Raw genomic sequence first — 21202 nt, forward strand, 5'->3', positions numbered from 1 at the left:
CTCACAGTAATTACCAGAAAAAAATATCCTGGCACTTCCTGCGGGGGAGGGAGAAGGAACCATTTTTAAATATACCCAAGCAAGCTGTTCTTTCTGAAAAGGCCCGCCTTTAGCAGAAACTAGTTAACCAAAGCCAAAGCTGCAGGGGACTTACCAAAACTGACTTGAGAGAAGGGAAATTCTCAACCCCAGTCAGCTTTAACCCTCCATGGGGAAGAAGGAAAAATAGCCAACTCCTATCTCACTTTAGGAGAGAAGAGAAAATGGAGGAACACTAAAAGTTCACAGTCCAGGGGCACAGACTCACTAAAAGTCTGCAACCCTAATCATGGGACTAGGGAAAGCTCCTCATCCCCCTCCCACCCCTAACACCCCCCCCCAACCCATGTCCCAGCACCACCTTACTTCAGGCCTATTTCCAGCAGTTTCTTTTACCTAGAATGTCCAACTGTCAAGGAGAATGTACAAGGCATATGAAAAGACAAAAATCACAGTTAGCATCAGACATGACAAGGGATGTTGGAAATGTTAGATAGGAAGTTAGAAACAACTGTGGTTACTATGTAAAGGGCTTTAGTGGATAAAGGAGACAGCATATGCGAACAGATAAGCAGTGTATGTAGAGGTGGAAATCCCGAGAAAGAACCAAAAAGAAATGCCAGAGATAAAAACCACGTAAAGGGAAATGAAGACTTAACTCTGAGGTGCTTATGATAGGCTGAACACACCGAGGAGAGAATCTGTGAGTGTCACGCTATCTCAACAGAAATCTCCGAAACTGAAAAGCAAAGAGAACAAAGATCGTAAAACACAGAACAAAACACCTAAGGACTGTAGGACAACCACAAAAGGTAAGCATATATGCAGTGAGAACACCAGAAGAAACAGAGAACAAGCGGAAGAGATATTTGAAACAACGATACTGAGAATCCTCCCAATTAAATGGCAGGGGCCCCAACACAGATCCAGGATTCTCAGAGAACACCAAGTCTGTTCAGTGTCAAATGCCAACCAAAGCAAACCAAACCAATCAAAAACTGCATCTAGGCATAGCATATTTAAATAACAGGAAAATCAAAGATAATGAAAAAAATCCTTCAAGAAGGGAAAAAAACACCGATCTACAGAGGAACAAAGGTAAGAATTATCTCTGACTTCTCAAAAATGTTGCAAACAGGGGTGCCTGGGTGACTCAGTTAAGTGTCCGACTTCAGCTCAGGTCATGATCTCACGGCTCGTGGGTTTGAGCCCCGCGTCAGGCTCTGCGCTGACAGCTCAGGGCCTGGAGCCTGCTTCGGATTCTGTGCCTCCCTCTCTCTCTCTCTGCCCCTCCCTGATATCATTCTCTCTCTCTCTCTCTCTGTCTCTCTCTCTGTCTCTCAAAAATAAATGAACATTTAAAAATTTTTTTTAAAAAAGAAATAATGCAAACAAAGAAAGGGTGGGGTGAAGTATTAAAAGCATTGGGAGAATAGAAACCACCAACCTAGTGTTCTGTACCCTATGAAATTATCCTTCAAAAGTGAAGAAGAAACACATTCTCAGACCAACAGAAATTGAGAGGATACACTGCCAAGTAGACTTGCCTGGCAAGAAATGGTAAAAGAGGTTCTTTAGAGAAGGAAAAGAATATAGGTCAGAGACTTGGATCTACATTAAGAAAAAAGAGGATTGAAGAAGGTAAAATAAAAACTTTTCACTTTCTTTTCTTTTTGTTTCTAATATTTTTAGGTTTTTATTTAAATTCCGGTTAGGTAACAGACAATGTAATATCAATTTCAGCTGTACAGTATTGCGATTGAACACTTACATACACCACCCAGTGTTCATCACCATAAGTGCACTCCTTAATCCCCATCACCGATTTTACCCATCTCCCACCTTCTCTGGTAACCATCAGTTTGTTCTGTATAGTTACTAGTCTGTTCCTTGGTTTGTCTCTTTTTTCCCCCTGTGATCATTTGTTTTGTTTCTTAAATTCCACATGAGTGAAATCATATGCTATTTGTCTTTCTCTGACTTATTTTGCTTAGCATAATGCTCTAGCTCCATCCACATTGTTGCAAATTGCAAGATTTCATTCACTTTTATGGTTGAATAATATTCCATTGTGTATGCTACCATATCTTCTCTATCCATTCATCAATCGACGGACACTTGGGCTACTTCTATGTCTTCGCTATTGTAAATAATGCTGCTGTAAACTTTGGGGTGCACATATCCCTTTGAATTAGTATTTTTCTATTCTTCAGGTAAATACCTAGTGGTGCGATTGCTGAATCGTAAAGTGGTTCTATTTAAAAATTTTTGAAGATCCTCCCTACTGTTTTCCATGGTAGCTACACCAGTTTGCATTCCTAGCAAGAGTGCAAGAGGGTTCCCCTTTCTCCACATCCTCGCCAACACCCGTTTTTCTTCTGTTGTTGATTTTAGCCATTCTAACAGGTGTGAGGTGATATCTCATGTAGTTTTGATTTGTATTTCCCTGATATCTTCTTTGGAGACATGTCTATTTATGTCTTCTGCCCATTTTTTAATTGAATTATTTGTTTTTGGGTGTTGACTTGTATAAGTTCTTTCTATATTTTCGATACTAACCCTTTATCAAATATGTCATTTGTAAATATCTTCTATTCCATAGGTTGCCTTTTAGTTTTATTGATTATTTCCTTTGCTGTGCAGAAGCTTTTTGATGTAGTCCCAGTAGTTTATGTTTTTAGTTTTTTTAAGTTTATTTGAGAGAGAGCACGTGTGCACACACAAGCAAGGGAGGGGCAGAGAGAGGGAGAGAGAGGGGGAGAGAATTCCAAGCAGGCTCCATGCCATCAGTGCAGATAGAGCCCACAAACCTGTGAGATCATGACCTGAGCTAAAATCAAGAATCAAATGCTTAACTGACGAGCCACCCAGGTGCCCCCAATAGTTTATTTTTACTTTTCTTTCTCTTGCTTCAGGAGACCAATGCTATGGCCAGCGTCAGAGAAATTACTGCCTGTGCTCTCTTCAAGGGCTTTTATGGTTTCAGGTCTCACAATTAGGTCTTTAATCCATTTTGAGTTTGTTTCTATGTATGGTAAAAGAGATTGGTCCTGTTTCATTCTTTTGCACGTAGCTGTCTAGTTTTCCCAACACTATTTGTTCAAGAGACAGTCTTTCCCATTAGATGTTCTTTCCTGCTTTGTGGAAGATTAATTGGCCATATAATCGTGGGTTCATTTCTGGGTTTTTCTTTCTGTTCTGCTGATCGACGTATCTGTTTTTGTGCCAGTACCATACTTTTTAATGACTACAGCTTTGTAATACAACTTAAGTCTGGAATTGTGATGTCTCCAGCTTTGCTTTTCTTTTTCAAGATTATTGTGGCTATTTGGGGTCTTTTGTGGGTCTGTACAAATTTTAAAATTGTTCTAGTTCTGTGAAAAACGCTGTTGGTATTTTGATAAGGATTGCATGAAATGTGTAGATTGCTTTGGGTAGTATGGACATTTTAACAGTATTGGTTAAAACTTTTATTTTCTTATGAATTGAGTTAACAGAAAATGGTTTGTTCAAAAAAATAGTGTATTCAATTGTGTATGCTTATGCGTATTGGATGTATATATATTACTACTTATGTATTCTTGTATACGAGTAAAATGAATGATAGCAATGACAGCAGGGATAGATGGGATGGGAGGAAGGAGTCAAGATTATTTTGTTATTGTAAGATACTCAGACCACCCGTTAAGTGGTACCGTGTTATTTGAAAGTAGATTTGAATTAGTTGTAAAACCCTAGGTCAACAACTAAAAAATTAAAAAATCAGCAAAATCAAATTCAACAACACTGAAGAGATAGCACTCTTTGGGTGATAACGAACTTTGAGTGATAATGAGGTTCATCAGCTGCACAAATGTAATAATCTGGTGGCAGGTGTTGGTAATGGGGGAGGCTGTGCATGGGAAGGTGTTGGTAATGGGGGGAGGCTGTGTATGGAGTACATGGGAAATTTCTGTTCCTTCCTCTCAACTTTTCTGTGAACGTAAAAGTCTCTTAAAAAAAAAAAAAGGTCTTTTTTTTTTAAAAAGGCAGTATTCAATTATTTCTCACAATACTTAATTTTTTTCAATAAAATAACAATATATTCTGAGAAATCTGGTAACTTGATTTTATTTTCATTACAATCAATATCATTGGGTTTCTTTATTTTATTTTTAAAATTTTTTTTTCAACGTTTATTATTTATTTTGGGGACAGAGAGAGACAGAGCATGAACGGGGGAGGGGCAGAGAGAGAGGGAGACACAGAATCGGAAACAGGCTCCAGGCTCTGAGCCATCAGCCCAGAGCCTGATGCGGGGCTCGAACTCACGGACCGCGAGATCGTGACCTGGCTGAAGTCGGACGCTTAACCGACTCCGCCACCCAGGCGCCCCTGGGTTTCTTTATTTTAAAATGATCTATGGTGGGGAGCCTGGGTGGCCCAGTCACTTGAGTATCTGACTCTTGGTTTGGGCTCAGGTCATGATCTCACGGTTTGTGAGATTGAGCCCCACATCCAGCTCTGCACTGATGGTGTGGAGCCTGCTTGGGATTCTCTCTCTCCCTCTCTCTCTGCCCCTACCCTGCTCACTGGCATGAGCGTGCTCTCTCTCTCTCTCTCAAAATAAATTAAAAAAAAATTATCTGTGGTAACACTTTTTTGGTGAAAATTTCTATGAATTTTAACACATATATGGATTCATGAAAACCCCACCAACATTGGGATACAGAACGGTTCCCCCATCCCAAAAAGTTCCCTCAGCCGTCTGCTTGTCGTCACATCCTCGCCTCACCCCAAACACCCTGTCAACCACTGATCTGTTCTCCACCATTATAGCTTGATCTTTCTTTGAAGATTTTTGAGAATGCCAAAAAAAAAAAAAAATAGGATCATATGGTATGTCACCTTTTGGTATTGGGTTCTCTCACTCAGCATTGTGTTTTTAAGATTCATCTGTGTTATGTGTACCAATAGTTTGTGGCTTTTTGTTGCATAATGGTCTATGGTGTGGAGGTCACATAGTTTATTTAGCCATTCACCTGTTGAAGAGCTTTGGGGTGGTATCCAGCTTTTGACTATCAAATATAATTACTGTAAATGTTCACGTACAGGTTTTTATATAAACCAAGTTTTCATTTCCCTGGGCTATAAACCTAGCAGTGGGATTGTTGGGGGTGAAATTGATATTTAACCGTGTGAGGAATTACCAGATCACCTTCCAGGGTAGCTGTACCATTTCACATTCCCATCAGAAATGTATGGTGTTGCAGTTGCCTGTGTACTTGTCAGCACTTGGAATTGTATTCTTTTTAGCCATTCAAATAGGTATGTAAATAATGGTATCTTATGTATTTTTAATTTGCATGCTTCTAATAGTTGATGATGTCGACTAGCTTTTCATGCGCTTGTCATCCTTATATGCTCCTTGGTGAAGTGTCTCTTTTAGTCCCTTACCCATTTTTTTAATTGTGTTATTTGCTTTTTTACTGTTGAGTTTGAGAACTCTTTGTATATTCTGGATGTAAGTCCACTGTGGGATAGGTAGTTTTCAGATATATTCTCCTTGTCCACAGCTTGTCTCTTCATTCTCTTTGGAAGAACAAAAGTTTTTAAATTTGATGAAGTCTAGTTTATCCTTTTTTTTTTTTTTTTTTATGGATCATCTATTTGGTGTCATTTCTAAGATCTCTTTGCCTAACTCCATGTCGCAAGAATTTATCGTATGTTTCTTCTAAAACCTTTATTGTTTTGTTTATCATTTAGATGTATGATCCATTTTGAGTTAATCTTTCTTTTTGCAAGGTGTGAACTTTTTATTAAGGTTTCTTTCTTCCCTTATGGATGACTTATTGTTCCAATACCCATTAGTAGAAAAGAATTATCTTTCCTCGACTGAATGGTGTTTATGTTTTGTCAAGGGTCAAATGGCTGGGTGTATTTACATAAATCTATTTCTGGAGTTTCTGTTTTGTTCCATTGATCTCTGTGTCTATATATCTTCTCTCTGGGTCTCTTTTAACTGAAAAACCAACCAACAAACAAAAAATAGAAATAATTGTCCTGTGTCATGAACAATAAAGGGTGGATGGGGGAAAGCAGTTCACTGTGTGCCCAAGAACTAGCAGCGATCCCGTTCCTCCTATTACCTATTTCCTGCCACCTCCTAGGTAACACATCACAGAAACTGAGCTGAACAGATCGATAAACTTACCAATTAATTTCATGGGGTAACCACTTAGTAAAACCAAATGTCTTCTTTGTTAAATACTTCCCTCACTCTCTGCATGTTCCTCAGTGTGGCAAGTGAAAAGCATGCCAGTCTCACATGACCCAGAGCAGAGGGAAGGGGGTTGTACCATGACTTAAGGAAAAGTTTTAAGTGAAAATACAACTCTGCTTACCAGGTAGGGAGATAGGAAAATGGAAACATTTTTTACTATTTAATTTGAAAATAAATTGTCATCTAACCCACAGCGGGAGTTTTATTACATCAACAACTGGTCTCTGTTAAAAATAAGTTTCTGGGTTACCTTTCAGCATGGGTGCTTTGAATGAGGAAAATCCAGAATGACATTCCAGTGCACAGATATAGAGATGCATGGACACAGACAGATAGTAACAGCTCGAGATAGTCTCCTTTCCTTTCCCCTAGCCCAAACTGGGATCATTTAATACAAACTATTGTGTAACTAAAATAGGTTATCTTTGCTGCATGGAAAGCTGGTGTTGACAACACTAATTATTTCTCATCGTTTCCTTTTTTTTTTTTTTTTTTTTTTAAAGATTACTTAGTTGTTTTGGGTGACAGAGAGAAAGAGAAAGAACGAGTGGGGGAGGGGCAGAGAGAGAGGGAGGGAGAGACAGAATCCTAAGCAGGCTCCGCACTGTCAGCACAGAGCCCAATGTGGGGCTCAGACCCACTAACCTGCGAGATCATGACCTGAGCTGAGATCAAGAGTCGGATGCTTAACCGACTGAGCCACCCAGGCGTCCCTCATTATTTCTTTTGATCCCAGGCGATACAAGTGGTAGAGTCATTGGTGTAAAGCAACCATATGTTTTCTCCCTTCAGGCTGATGTTGGAAGACTTTTCCTTTTTCTGGATGTATTAGGATAATAATTGCAGCTAAGAAATAATGTACTCTTTTTTTTTTTAAACGTTTATTTATTTTTGAGACAGAGAGAGACACAGCATGAACGGGGGAGGGGCAGAGAGAGAGGGAGACACAGAATCCAAAGCAGGCTCCAGGCTCTGAGCTGTCAGCACAGACCTCCATGCGGGGCTTGAATTCACAGACCCTGAGATCATGACCTGAGCCGAAGTTGAATGCTTAACCGACTGAGCCACCCAGGCACCCCTGAAGTCAGCTTTTTAAAAGGTCATTATCTGGGGCACCTGGGCGGCTCAGTTGGTTAAATGGCTGACTCTTGGTTTCGGCTCAGGCCATGATCTCACAGTTTATGGGTTTGAGCCCCATGTCGGGCTCTGTGCTGATGGTGTGGAACCTGCTTGAGATTCTCTCTCTCCCTCTCTCTCTGCCCCTTCCCTGCTCTCTCTCTCTCTTTCTCTCTCTCAAAATAAATAAACTAAATAAATAAATGGGTCATTATCTGACTTCCTTTCTACTTTTGTTAATTGTGTTCCCAAGTGAACCAATGAACCTTTATTACTTACCTTTTATTTTCACACTTTATCTTGTGCCTATAGATAGGATGGGATTATACCGAAGAATGAGAAAAGGGGCCACCTTCATGTATTCATTTATTTACTCATGCATGCATTCATTCATCCTGCAGATATTTTTTGAGCACCTACTCTATGCCAAGTACTTTGCCTTCAAGGAGCATACAGTGCAACAAGTGATAAAGTAAACCAGCAATTGGTCTAGGAGCCCTGCATAGAGTCCCCTATTCAGCCTTGAGAATTAGAGAAGGTCTGCATATGAGTTGGTCTAGTGAAGGGGGAAGGAGGTAGGGAAGAGTACCCAAGCAGAGAGCATTGCCTACGTAAGGGCCAGAGAAGATGTCGAGGATTTTTTAGGGGACTGCAATGATTTTAGTATTGCAGGAGTATGGTGTGCAGGGGTGGGTTTTATATTGTCCAGAATTTGATAGTACAGTGTTGTTTAAACACACACACACACACACACACACACACACACACACGAATATCCTCCCTAGATAGGGAATATAGTCTTGAGCCATCATAGGCCCCACCCCTTTCCATTGTTCTACTCTATCCTGATTTATTTTATTACCTGCCTGATCCATGTAGGCATTTCACTTTGGGATCTTCTACCTCTGAAACTAGACAAAGATCAAGTTCAGACTATCTCAGTTGCCATTTCTGATATGACAGAAAAGGAGACTAGCATTTTGATGGAACTTTGAAGACCAACCCAATGAAAGATCTTACCATAAGATAGGACCAGGACAATGACTCACATCCATTAAAAGAAAGGGTCCCCTCCCCAGCAAAGAAAATGGAGTATGAAAACAAATGTTTATTGAGATCCTACCATGTGCCACGTACTATGCTAAATTCTTTTATATCAGGCCTTTCTATGATAGATGATAGTAACTTAAAGGATCACAGGTGCATGTATGAAATTAATCTTATAACTTACAAAGTGATCTTACACATCACCAAATATCTTATATATGAGACTGTCACTTTCATGTTTAATGCAATCAAATATTCAACACTATTGAGGGACAGTTATGTGTTAGGTACTAGACCACTATGGGGATAGAGTACAGACAGGGTTTATGTATTAGGTACTGGACCACAGCGGGGATACAAAACAGCGTCACTAATTGTCTTCTTCACTGCTGAGGGCATCCTCACAGCATGGACAATTGTCTCCATGTGGTCCTTTGAACAGATTTGGGTCACCCTGGAATTAATGGAATTTTTGAAAGAATAAGTCAGAGTTTGTGACCTTGATGAACTTTAACAAATTTGTGTATATAAGATTGATTTGGATCAAGCCAGCTCTTCTCCTTGGAATGAAAATCCCAGCCATTAGGTAAGTAAATCAATAGCAAATGCCTCTGCTGGTGAATCAAGGATGACGTTATCTTCCTAGGGCTTTCATATGGATGGTTTAGGGTTTTGAATACCTTGTGAAACTGACTTGAAAAATAATTTCTTGGTCCTCACAATAGAAATTGGGCCAAAGCTGGTTTACATGTTCATGCTTGCATTTGGTATGAGTCATGAGAAATGAGGATATTTATTTCCCAAAAAAGGAGGAGAATCTGAGTTAACTTTGAATCCGTTTCTGTGGCCCAACAAAGTGCCTTAGGCAGACTGTTGCTCAATAAATATTTGCTAATCCAAAAGTCACGTAGCCAGAGATTTATATCTACAAAGAAAGGTCCTCTTTGCCAACCTGTCCGAGATCCTGCACTGTGGGACTGCCCTATATATTGGAGCCTTTGCCCACGAGGAAGTATCTTAGGGAGTCAGGCACTGGTTGTGTTTCCAGAACCCCTATTTGCCAGGAATGGCACCCAGGTAAAACTAGAATGTAGTAATCCACCCTGAGCACAGACTGCTTCCTTCTCCCTGGCCCCAGTGATGCATCTGGGAGGTATCACTGACCCTAGCGAGAGAAGAATTACAGTTTCAACATTTTGAACAGTGGCAGTGCTAGAGCCACAGAGGGAGGGCAGCCACAGCCACAGACAGAGGGAGGCAAAGCAAGTTTGTGCATCTGATGACATACCTCTGGGGGAAACTTAGAACTCTAGGAGAGGCCCCACCAGAGCAATTGGAATCCTGAGTTAATGATTACAGTGAAGCAGAGTAAGGCCCCAAACAAGAGGACTCTGGTGAAACCGAAAATGAGGTGGAGAGAGAATTCGGCACCGTAGGAAATTCAGTGAGAGAGAGGCTCAGGTTCTGTTGGTGAAACACTGAGTTTGGACTGACCGGCCAGTGGTAAGCCAAGAGAAGAAGGTTCTGAAATATTCTGGAGCACTTGATATCATGCGAAGGGAATTTTGAATTACAAATAGAAGAAAATGGGAGAACAAGGCAGTTTTGAGGAGGGGTAGGTTTACGATATTTACATGGACTATTTCGATTTGCTACAGTGTTTCACAGAAGGGATCTATAGAAGCTGGCACCACCGCTGGGACTTATGAGGTGGGTGGAGCAGGGAGCTTGGCGTGGCCCAGATGTGGCTTCCAGACCTGGCAGAGAGCGGAGGTATGCAAATGTGGTGGTTGCGGACATCGGGCAGCGGAGTAGCCCAGGTGCCCAACAGTTGCTGAGCGCTCCCAGGTGGGTCTGGAAAGACATTTGCTCAGAAGTGAACTGGGCTCCCAGAAGCGCTCTAATTTCTTCAGATCATCTGATAGCAGTCTCTGATGTTTACCAGCTTCAGGGAGATCAGGCCATTGTGATTTTTTTTTTTTTTTTTCTGTAATAAAACTAGCCCCAGCCAGCCAGACTGGGAACTTACTGCCTGAGCTGTTTTCCAACATGGTTTTGCTGGCAAAACTAGACAAGAGTGTTTCCTCGACTCTCAAGGGGCCTGTTTACACTGACTTTATTTTTTACTGCCAGTTTTCAAGTGGGAAGAGGGAGATTATATTTAAAGGTCAGCAGGTAGGCAAAAAGATCCCTGTCCTGCCATTCCTGGGTGTGTGCCTGTGTGTGCCTGTGTGTGTGTGTGCATGCCTCTATGTTTGTGTGCGAGCACGCGTGTGTGTGTGCTTTTCCACATGCACATTATTGTGCCCTGATCTTGTTGATGAGACCTGATCACTTGTCTGTAAGCATAATGATGGTGCCTGGCCGCTTGTTTGTCAGTTCCCTATTTGTTTATTGTAAAGAAGGTAAATCAATCTGCGGGATTTCTGGATTGAAGGGCAAGGAATATTTACTGTCAACAGGATAAGAACAAGGAGATAAAAGATACTGGGCTCCGGGGTGCATCTGGTGTCAGGACAAGAGCATAAAAAGGCAGGGAAGAAGCCATCTCCCAAGCATTTCTATCTTAAATGGAAACTTTTTAAGTATTTGAGTGGGAAATACAACTTGGAAACTTGCCCTTCGGTCAAAGCACCAGTCCATAGGTCTAGGTAGAGTCAAATTAGGTTGGACTCCAGTTCAATTTCAATTTCATCAGCTCTCCTTTCTAAATTCCTTTCTAAAAAATACTTTCCCGAAAGATGACAAGCGAATGCTCCCAATTTGGATATGAGAGCTGAAGGGAAGAATTGGGAAGGGAAGTCTCTGGTCCATGTACACATTCCCAAGGAAATTTAGCACTGAGACTGACATTCCTGGGAAACCAATTTGCAACTGTTGTCCTCCACTGAGGGACAAACCACAACATTGCTGCTCTACTAAGGATTGACCGAGAAACCATGAAATCCCCGTCTGCAGGAGACTTGGAAGACTACCTACTGAATAAGGTAAGGGCAGGTACTGGTCTCTCCCAAACACCCCTCCTCACCCCTGCTGCCCCATCAACCTGGATTCAGAGGGATTTCAGGCTGCTTCCAAAGATACATAAAATGCTCCTCAGGAACCCAAGACTATCACCCATAAAAGTGTTTACAGACTTGTTTAGTGCCAGAGGCCCATTGGGTGCAGAATGTGGAACAGAAGAAACGTGGGTTAGAACTCCAGCTCCGTCACTGATGCTTGGTATAGTCATGAGCAAGGCACTTAACCTGCCTGAGCCTCAGCTTGCTTCTCTGTATAATGGGGGTGAAATAGGGGCTTAGTGGGGTCATTGAAAAAGAGTAAATGACAGGGCGCCTGCGTGGCGCAGTCGGTTAAGCGTCCGACTTCAGCCAGGTCACGATCTCGCTGTCCGTGAGTTCGAGCCCCGCGTCAGGCTCTGGGCTGATGGCTCGGAGCCTGGAGCCTGTTTCCGATTCTGTGTCTCCCTCTCTCTCTGCCCCTCCCCCGTTCATGCTCTGTCTCTCTCTGTCCCAAAAATTAAAAAAAAAAAAAAAGAGCAAATGAAATTAAGAATGCCTTTTGGAAACTGTAATCATGCTAGATTTAAAAATATATATCCTATTTTTAGTACACATCAATTAAGAGTTAATTGAATTTCTTCTGTAGAGAGTCAGAGACTCTTAGAATATTAGAACTTGAAGGGACCTTAAGTATTATCTAACTTAACCCTTTCCATTTACAGACAAAACTATTAAGGCACACAGACAGCCACCCGTAAAACTAAAACATATAAAATAAGGGTAGGGACTTGTCTAAGATTAGGGACATGCCTTCACAAGTAAGCACAGCAGAGTTCATGATCACAGTGATAAGGAAAGTTGATTTCTTAGGCAAAACCATTTAAAGAGATAAATAGGGGAAACTTACATTGATAAAAATTATAGCCGACAAAGTGATTTCCCACTATTTCTCCTTTTGGGGGCTATTATAAACAGAAGGGGTTTGGGCTGACATTTTCCCATGGTCCTGTGTTTTCTGAAGCCAAAAGCTCCAAATGTTTTAGCCTGGCATCCAAGTAATACTTTATCTTTCCACTCTCTACTTCCCTGTGTCTCCAATAGCAGAAATTCTAAACAGTGCCCTACGCTTTGAATCTAGCCGTGCACGTGTTTTCTTTGGCCTACGGAGTAGTTTTAAATGTCTTCAAATGTGTTACAAACATTTCATACTAGCGGGATTTTGCATAGAAATCCAGATTTCCATCTTCTCCGGGAAAAGGGAAACATCAGGGTATCTGGCAATCCCAGGTCCCATGGGCTGGGGCCGAGTGTCTGTTCAGCAGGGCATTTGCTCGCAGCTTCTCCTGGGTCCGACACCCGCCCCCCTCAGCCCTCCCGCACGTGTGCGTCCCCCTCTGTCCCTGTGGGTGTTTGAATCCGCCACACCTGCTGCACAAGTATTGTGTCCTGAGAATATCTAAGGCCCCAGCTTCCCCACTTTCCTCTACCAAGGGAGATATCCTCTCTCCTTTCCATTTCTCTGGCTCATATTCATCATATTCAGACTCAGCTCAGGGCCCATTTTATCAAGGAAGATTTCCCTGACACCCCAGCACAGAACGTTTTTGCTTTCCTATGAACTCCCATCATAATTATTACTGACAATATTTATTGGGCACTCAGGTGTACATGTTGACACCTTTCCTATTATTATCTTGGGTGGCAACATAAATATTACCTCATTTTATTCTTTAGAAGTTGCTGGAGGGGAGAATAGTGTCCTGGATATTTTCATTCCCCTTGACATTCACACAGTATCTTTGCACATAATGTGGTCAGAGTATTTTTAGGACTCGTTGAGGATAATACTAGAATAGTGTAAAAGGTGCTGGCAGGTTGGGGCCCATGCAGTATCTCATTTAATCTGTCAAGAAGCATGTGGCACGTGCCTACTACTTGCATTTTTTTACAGAGGAGGAAATAGGCTCATGTGGATTAAAATACTTGCCCAAAGTCACACAGCTGGATAGTGAAAAGTGCTGAGGTGTCAGTAAGAACATTCTTTTTTTTTTTTACTCCAAAGCCATATTTGCTCCGCTAAACCCCTCTATATCTCCATAAACACACACTAAGCACCTGCTTTGTGCAAAACATGGTGCCCCAAACACAGGCCCGGGATGTGGCCTGCTCAATGAGAGGGACATTGTGTTTTGGGTATCTTTTTTGTTTTAATTTTTTTTTAATGTTTATTCAGTTTTGAGAGACAGAGAAAGAGCGTGAGCGGGGGGGAGGGACACAGACAGACGGAGACACAGAATCTGAAGCAGGCTTCAGGCTACAGAGCTCAACGCAGGGCTCAAACCCATGAAGCATGAAAGCATGACCTGAGCCGAAGCCGGATGCTCAACCAACTGAGCCACCCAGGCGCCTCACTGGGTATCTTTAAGGGTGGCCCTAGGCCGCCTGCAGATTTTGCACATAGCTCTAAGGGTAAAAGGAGGATGTCCCGTGTGCGGACAGGGAAATGCTTAATATAATATATGGCCGAGCAGAGGGGTTGCAGCAGAGATTTCCACCGGGCACTGGAGGAGAATGGAGGAGTGTTAGCTCTCATGGGGGAGGTGGTCCACAGCAAGAGGGGTGGAGACTAAGCCTGGGGGGAGCGCACGTAGGGTTTTCACAGATGGAGGAGGATACAAGAGGCCTTCCGAGCTGAGGGAAACTCATTCAAGCAGGCAGCATGGGTTTCACTCTCTGCAGCCTTGTCCCTGGGGGAGGCAGAGCCCTGGCTATGAATGTGGGCTGCCAGGCGTGACAGTGCCTGGCATGGATCCCCGTTCTGGGGCTTCCTGACTCTGGCAGGACCCTGGGCAAGATTACTTGGCCGTTCTGAGCCTGTGTTTCCTCCTCTGTAAAATGGGGATGATCATGGCGCCCACCTTCCAGGAGTGTTGGGCAGTGCGGAGGAGCTAGCTCTCATAAAGTGTCCTGCACACGGGAGGGACTCCGGTCTCAGCGCTGTGGCACTGCTGTTGCTGTGGGTTCTGCCCAGCTGTACATATTCTGTGGGGCCCCAGCAGATGGCTCAGGGAAGAGTGGATCTGAAAAGGTGGGGATATCACGGTGGAAGCCTCCTGTCTTGTCCGTAGGCAGCATCTCTTCACCTGCATCCTTTTATTTATTTAAAAAAATTTTTTAACATTTATTCATTTTTGAGAGACAGGAAGAGACAGAGCGCAAGCAGGGGAGGGGCAGAGAGAGAGGGGGAGACAGAATCCGAAGCAGGCTCCAGGCTCTGAGCAGTCAGCACAGAGCCCGACGCGGGGCTCGAACCCACAAACTGCAAGATCATGACCTGAGCCGAAGTCGGACGCTTAACTGACTGACACACTCAGGCGCCCCTATCCCCATCCTTTTAGATTATTAACCCCTGGAAGTCAGAGATGGTGCCCATCCTGTTTTATTTAAAAACCTGATTATCGGATTAAATGTGATTCTAGAATTAAGTCTGACTTCCTGATGTCTGGAAGGAAGTTCTCGGCCTTTTATCCCCAGGCGCCCTTATCGTAAGGGACAGTCACACAGGCCATATGCTCAGGGTTGTGGCCAGGCCTGTGTGACATTCCTGGCACGCTACTTGGCTCCACCCCTCTATCTCTCTCAAGAAAGCATGTCGGAATGCAAGCGAGTCAGAATGGTGTTATTATAGGGAATAACCTTGCATTCTCACTAATTTATATTTGAAACAGTAAATTGTTCGTGACCTGGAGCTATTCACAGAAGCAAATGATGTGTGGGACAACAGTGGGCCAGACACTGTGGCTGGGGAGGAGGAACGTGGCCCGGATGGGGATGTGTACGTGTGTGTGGACACGTACCTATGCCCTGGAGACAGGGAAGCCCACAAAAAAATGCCTGGGCCCTTAAAGGGTGCTCCGATGACTCATTTTGCATAAACTCTGCTTAATTAGAGTACCTGAATCTGCAAGCCAACAAGCGTGGCTAATTTTCTGGGGTCGGTGTGACAGAAGGGAGGATTCGATGACCTAACCACATCTAGCACCACGTGTCTGACTAATTTCACCCAGTTCATTTCTGCTTGTGCTTTGTCCCATCCGCAAATGCCGTCTTTTCAAAGGAAAAGCATATCTTTGTTCATTGACCTAATCAGCAGAGGAAGTGAGTGAAACTCAAACAGGCACCGAGGTCAAGTTTCAACTGAATGGGCCTTGAATCCTTCTTAAATTACCATATTCCACCCCCCACCCCCCACTTTAGGTTTGTTTCAAAGCGGTGCCATGAAATGGATCTGATGCCAAGGCGATTGTAAGGCCACAGCTGGTATCTTCCTGATGTCGGGCAGGCACTAAAGGGCTTCTGGGGTTGGGCTGGCTACCGTCTCTGCTTGTGGTGAAGCTGCCTTCTTTCCCTGAAATCACTCCCTATAAAGCCGCCTGGGGCCCCATTCCCTGCTTTTCCACACCCTGAAATGGAATCTTTACGCTCTACCTTACTAGGCTGTGGTCAGGACAGCTGGAGGGAAGCTGCCTGGGGTTTCTGGGTTGTGAGTGACACGAGGACAGTGACAAGTGGGGTGTGGGACGGAGCCTGGGAGACCTTTCGCACAAATCCCTGCTGGGGCTGCTGGAGACAGCATGTGGTCCGTATAAGAGTATGGGTCAGAACCGATTGCAGCCAGAGACGTGGAGGGGAAGGGGCAGCCCATCATCACCTACGGGAAAGAGGCTTCCACTTGACTCCCGGGGCTTGGGCACCATGAGGCAGGCTTGTCCGAAGTGGGGCTGTTCCCCACAGCTCTGGTCGAACCCCACAACACAGGCCCCTGCTGTGTTGCCCTGGTGTGCGGTGGCTGGGAGGGGCGGGGGGTAGTGCCAGAATAGTCAGGGATGCCCAAATAAATAGAGACTTCGGACTTGTTATTTCATGAGCCTGGACTCCAAATGGAGGGCGTGTTAATTAAGGAAAAGGATAGAGGTAGGTATTACTTCTGGAGCGTCCACTTGAGGGTCCGGCACAGTGGGAGGGAAAGAGCAGCGAGGGAACCTGGACCTTAGGGCTGGCTTTACTGCCGAGTACCGGTGTGACATTAGGACCACCTGCCGCTCCGGCCTCCTGTAAAGTGACACCAGGCAAGCCGACTTCTGAGGTCTCTTTCAATTCTAAGACCCGAGTCAAAACTGCAGCGGAAGTAAGGGATGAAGGAAATCGGAACCAGAATGTGTGGCTCTAGGGCCCTGACTCTGCTCTGCGGCTTCAGAAATCAAGACAGGTCATAAAGATGTATAATGAGTGAGAGATGACAGGTGTGCACCCGGGAGTGTGTGAACTGTCTAGTTCTGCCCAGTAGGAAAATTCCACCATCAGGCGAGGGCATAATTTGTAGAAGAGATTCACAATGGAGAACTTTTTCCGATAGGCTACTCGTTATGTGCGTGTACGTGCATGCATGCACACACTCTTTCTCTCAAGCTTTTATCCGTCAAACTTTATTTATTTATTTCTTTGTTTGTTTATTTAATTTATTTTTTAAATTTACATCCAAGTTAGCATATAGTGCAACAATGATTTCAGGAGTAGATTCCTTAGTGCCTCTTACCCACTCAGCCCATCCCCCCTCCCACAACCCCTCCAGCAACCCTCTGTTTGTTCTCCATATTTAAGAGTCTCTTCTGTTTTGTCCCCCTCCCTGTTTTTACATTATTTTTGCTTCCCTTCCCTTATGTTCATCTGTTTTGTATCTTAAAATCCTCATATGAATAAAGTCATATGATATTTGTCTTTCTCTGACTGACAAATTTTGCTTAGCATAATACCCTCCAGTTCCATCCACGTAGTTGCAAATGGCAAGATTTCATTCTTTTTGATTGCCGAGTAATATTCCATTGTGTATATATACCATATACCACATCTTCTTTATCCATTCATCCATCGATGGACATCTGGGCTCTTTCCATACTTTGGCTATTGTTGATAGTGCTGCTATAAACATGGGGGTGCATGTGTCCCTTCGAAACAGCACACCTGTATCCCGTGGATAAAAACCTAGTAGTGCAATTTCTGGGTTGTAGGGAAGTTCTAGTTTTAGTTTTTTGAGGAGCCTCCATACTGTTTTCCAGAGTGGCTGCACCAGTTGCATTCCCACCAACAATGCAAAAGAGATCCTCTTTCTCCGCATCCTCGCCAACATCTGTTGTTGCCTGAGTTGTTAATGTTAGCCATTCTAACAGGTCTGAAGTGGTATCTCAGTGTGGTTTTGATTTGTATTTCCCTGATGGTGCATGATGTTGAGCATTTTTTCACGTGTCAGTTGGCCATCTGGATGTCTTCTTTGGAGAAGTGCCTATTCATGTCTTTTGCCCATTTCTTCACTGGATTATTTGCTTTTTGGGTGTTGAGTTTGATAAGTTCTTTATAGATTTTGGATACTAACCCTTTATCTGATATGTTATTTGCAAATATCTTCTCCCATTCCATTGGTTGCCTTTTAGTTTTACTGATTGTTTCCTTCTCTGTGCAGAAGCTTTTTTATTTTGATAAGGTCACAATAGTTCATTTTTGCTTTTGTTTCCCTAAACATTATTTAATAAGTAATGTCAAACATTATTTGACAGTGTCAATATGGTGATGAATCTTTCATTAGTTTATCAAGTCAGGAAACAAAATGTGGAGAGTCACCACTCTGTTACTGACATTTGAGTTCTATGAAGTCACATCAGTGGGCTTGGAGGATTTGTGGCTGAGCCTTAGTCCTCAACAGAGTCTAAGAAATTAGCTATTTGAGAATACTATTTCCCAACCGCTCTGACTGCAGTGTTCTATTTAGTTAGCCCTTGTATTACCTTCTCCGGCTATTCCTGATCAGACTTCTGGTCCCTGAACTTGTCCAATGTTCTCTAATCTACAAAATGGTTTTGTCCATTCTCTTCCCCTGGCTGGAAAACATGGCCTACCATGGAAACCCTCCCTTGTTCCTTTATTCTTCTCCAGATCTTGCCCAGCAAGTCCTAACCTTAGCACCTCTGGTGTTACCTTTGGAAGGCCGAGGCGTGGAGAACATCTTACAACGAAGCCCACTGGTATCCCACAGCCTCGGGAACCCCCCACAGCTGAGTCTTGGGACCTCCTGGAAATCTTCACATACATGCCTGAACAGCCTCCATTTCTTAGAGATGTGATCTCCAAAGTCTGTCACCCCGAAGTCCCCTACGTTCCCTTCTCCACCTTACAGCACATTGCCTTGTCTCCTATGCTGTAAAGAAAATAGTCATCAGACAGGAAATCTCTCCCATTCCTTCACTCCCTACCCTTTTATCTGTGTTTGCACCTGTCTTTCTTTCCCTCTGATGAACCAAGGTGAAGTGCTCACCAGGTTTCTGGATTTGCAAGCCCCTCTGGCTGGGAAATTTTTACTCCACGGCTTCGCTCTCTGCTGCCTCTTCCTTCCAGCTCCTTTCTCTCTGCATTTAGACATGTTCAAACCTGTGTGTCATTTTGAAAAAACCTGTTGGTGTCCCTGTTTTGTTTTACCCCTCCCCTGGCCAGACTTCCTGGAAGAGTTGCTTACCTTGTTACTTGCTTGCCTCGCACTTAGTCTTAACCCACTTCAATCTGGCTTAATGCCCACCCCTTCCCCGAACACATTGATCCTGTTCCAGTTGCCAAACATGGTGAACATTTTTCAGGCCCTATCTTGCTCGGCCCCTTACTGTTGACTTTGTTCTTGAAATTCTTCTTCCTTTATTCTCAAGACCTCTTGCTGCTTATTCTCCCATTTCGCCATCCTCCTCCAAGGCAATCCCTTCTCCAACAATACAGGAGCCATTGTAGTTCTTCCCTTGTGCTCCTCATACTAGATATCTGCCATTTTCTCTTTCTAGAACAACCTTCACACCCTTCTGTTTCCAGCTAACTCCTACTCATCTTTCAAGATACAACACCACTACACCATGCCTCCAGAAAGGGCCCCCAGCCTCCAATACTAGATGAAATTTCCCTTTTCTGCGTACCCATAGTATCCTGTGCAAACCTCTACCCAGCACTGGATTGCTGTGACTTTAATTTCCAGTTTATTTGTCTTGCTTTGTCTGTAAACCTCTTGACACGTACGCACAGTGTTCAACAAAATGGGTTGAATGGAGTTGAATCACAACACAAAGAATTTCTACACTGCTGAGGACCCTTCACCATGGGCTGCTAAACACGCTCTCCTTTATGTTTGGCATGGCAAATGATCTATCCGCTCCGTGACCACCTTTCCTCTTCCACCTGGACACTCTGGAAGATGCAGAATCTTGATAGTTTGCAGATGTTCAAGGTAGGTGCCCTGGGTCCCTTCTCCCATGATGAATGTAGTGGGATAGAAATACGGAGAGCAGTATTGTGGCCACTGGTGGCAAGAAGAAGATCGAGCCTGTATAGACACGATCATCATATCTAAGGTCAGACAAGACACATGGATTTTGAAAAGACTATTTCATGTGTATCATGTATTTTCAGTGAGATTGTACACTCCTGAAGATCAGGGGCCTCGTCCTATGTTTCTTGTGACTCCTAGACATCTGGAGAGTATTAGTTTTTCAAAGACAGTCCCAAGTACCTTTAAAACAGGTCTCAGTCTTCAGACTAGAAGGCCTCTGCTCCATTGTACCCAGGGGCACACTACACTTCCCAATCATGGCACCCACACTTCCATTCAGTACTGACACCTGTCTTCCCCACCACTGTCAGCCATGGCTGTGTCTGTGCTGTTCATTGCTGTGCCTCAGCATGTAACAGAGTACCTGGAACACAGAGGTGCTAAATAAATGTTTATTAATGAACTAACTTTACATAGGATATAATTTATAATGTGTATGTGACATACAACATGTATGCGTGTGAATATTTGTGTCCAAGGTCCGTATATGGTGGTTGGGTTTGTGGGTGGGAGGTATGAGGTCTTAGGGGACTGGGCTAGTTGGTGACTTAGTTTAGAAAAGCAGCTAGAAATCTCTTTGCCTTGAACTTGTTTTCTTGACCAGTTTATGGGTGTCTTAAACTACTCGAGAATACATAGAAACAGCCATTGTACAAAACTGGGTGGGGATATAGAGATTCATGGTGGACCTTGTGTTTAGATATACCAAATATTGCTTCCAGTCAGTTCCTGGTGAGGCTCAGTAGCCCCTCCAAAGGGACACTCGTTAAGGCACCATGAGCAATGGAACAGAGTCCCTCCATTTCAGAAAACACTTATAGACTCTTCCCATTTCTTCTTTACTTGGATCTTTCTAACTCTCCTGGATTTTGCTAAAAGTTCCTTTGTGTTCCCCACAAACACCAATTTCCCTAAACTTTAAGCATCTGTGAAGGTATATATCTTTGGTGTTCGACTTTCTGAGGGTAGTTCTGGTTCTGGGGAACTCACAGTGTGGAGTCTGAAGGAAAGCAAACACGCACCTTGTGAATCTAGTAGCAAAGGAGGGGTGAGTACCGGGGTGGAGAGAGCCACCCTTTGTGGACAACGTAAGTGGGAAACCATTTGCAGCATGATTACAAGCGTTGAACTGCTTAATCTTCACCAACCCGGACAGCAGCCTTTCTACCCTATTTTATTGTCTCACTGCTGCACACAAAGCCCTATGGGATGGCCTGGTCCCGCCATCTTTTCCAAATTCATCCCCTGTCACCCTCCTTTCCCTTTCCCAGGCTCCAACCACAGGGTCCTCCTTGCCAGTCCTTGAGCCTTGCCAAGCAT

At 43.6% G+C, this 21202-nt stretch overlaps 1 protein-coding gene across 18 annotated transcripts in view; it reads left to right on the forward strand.

The window, feature by feature from the left end:
• Positions 1 to 21202, forward strand: part of MAB21L3 (mab-21 like 3) — a 137247-nt gene that overhangs the window by 35599 nt on the left and 80446 nt on the right. Inside the window, exons 1-3 of one of the 18 annotated variants that reach the window (XM_045033325.1) lie at positions 7596 to 10639; positions 11206 to 11451; positions 18454 to 19780. The exons of 11 other annotated variants lie outside the window; for them this stretch is intronic. In XM_045033325.1, the coding sequence (XP_044889260.1) occupies positions 19694 to 19780 (87 nt within the window). In that variant the 5' untranslated portion in view covers positions 7596 to 10639; positions 11206 to 11451; positions 18454 to 19693. 6 more of the 18 variants (XM_045033326.1, XM_045033328.1, XM_045033329.1 and 3 more) reach the window with 6 other exon arrangements.

This window comes from Felis catus, chromosome C1, assembly GCF_018350175.1.
Source record: "Felis catus isolate Fca126 chromosome C1, F.catus_Fca126_mat1.0, whole genome shotgun sequence".
NCBI lineage: Eukaryota > Metazoa > Chordata > Mammalia > Carnivora > Felidae > Felis > Felis catus.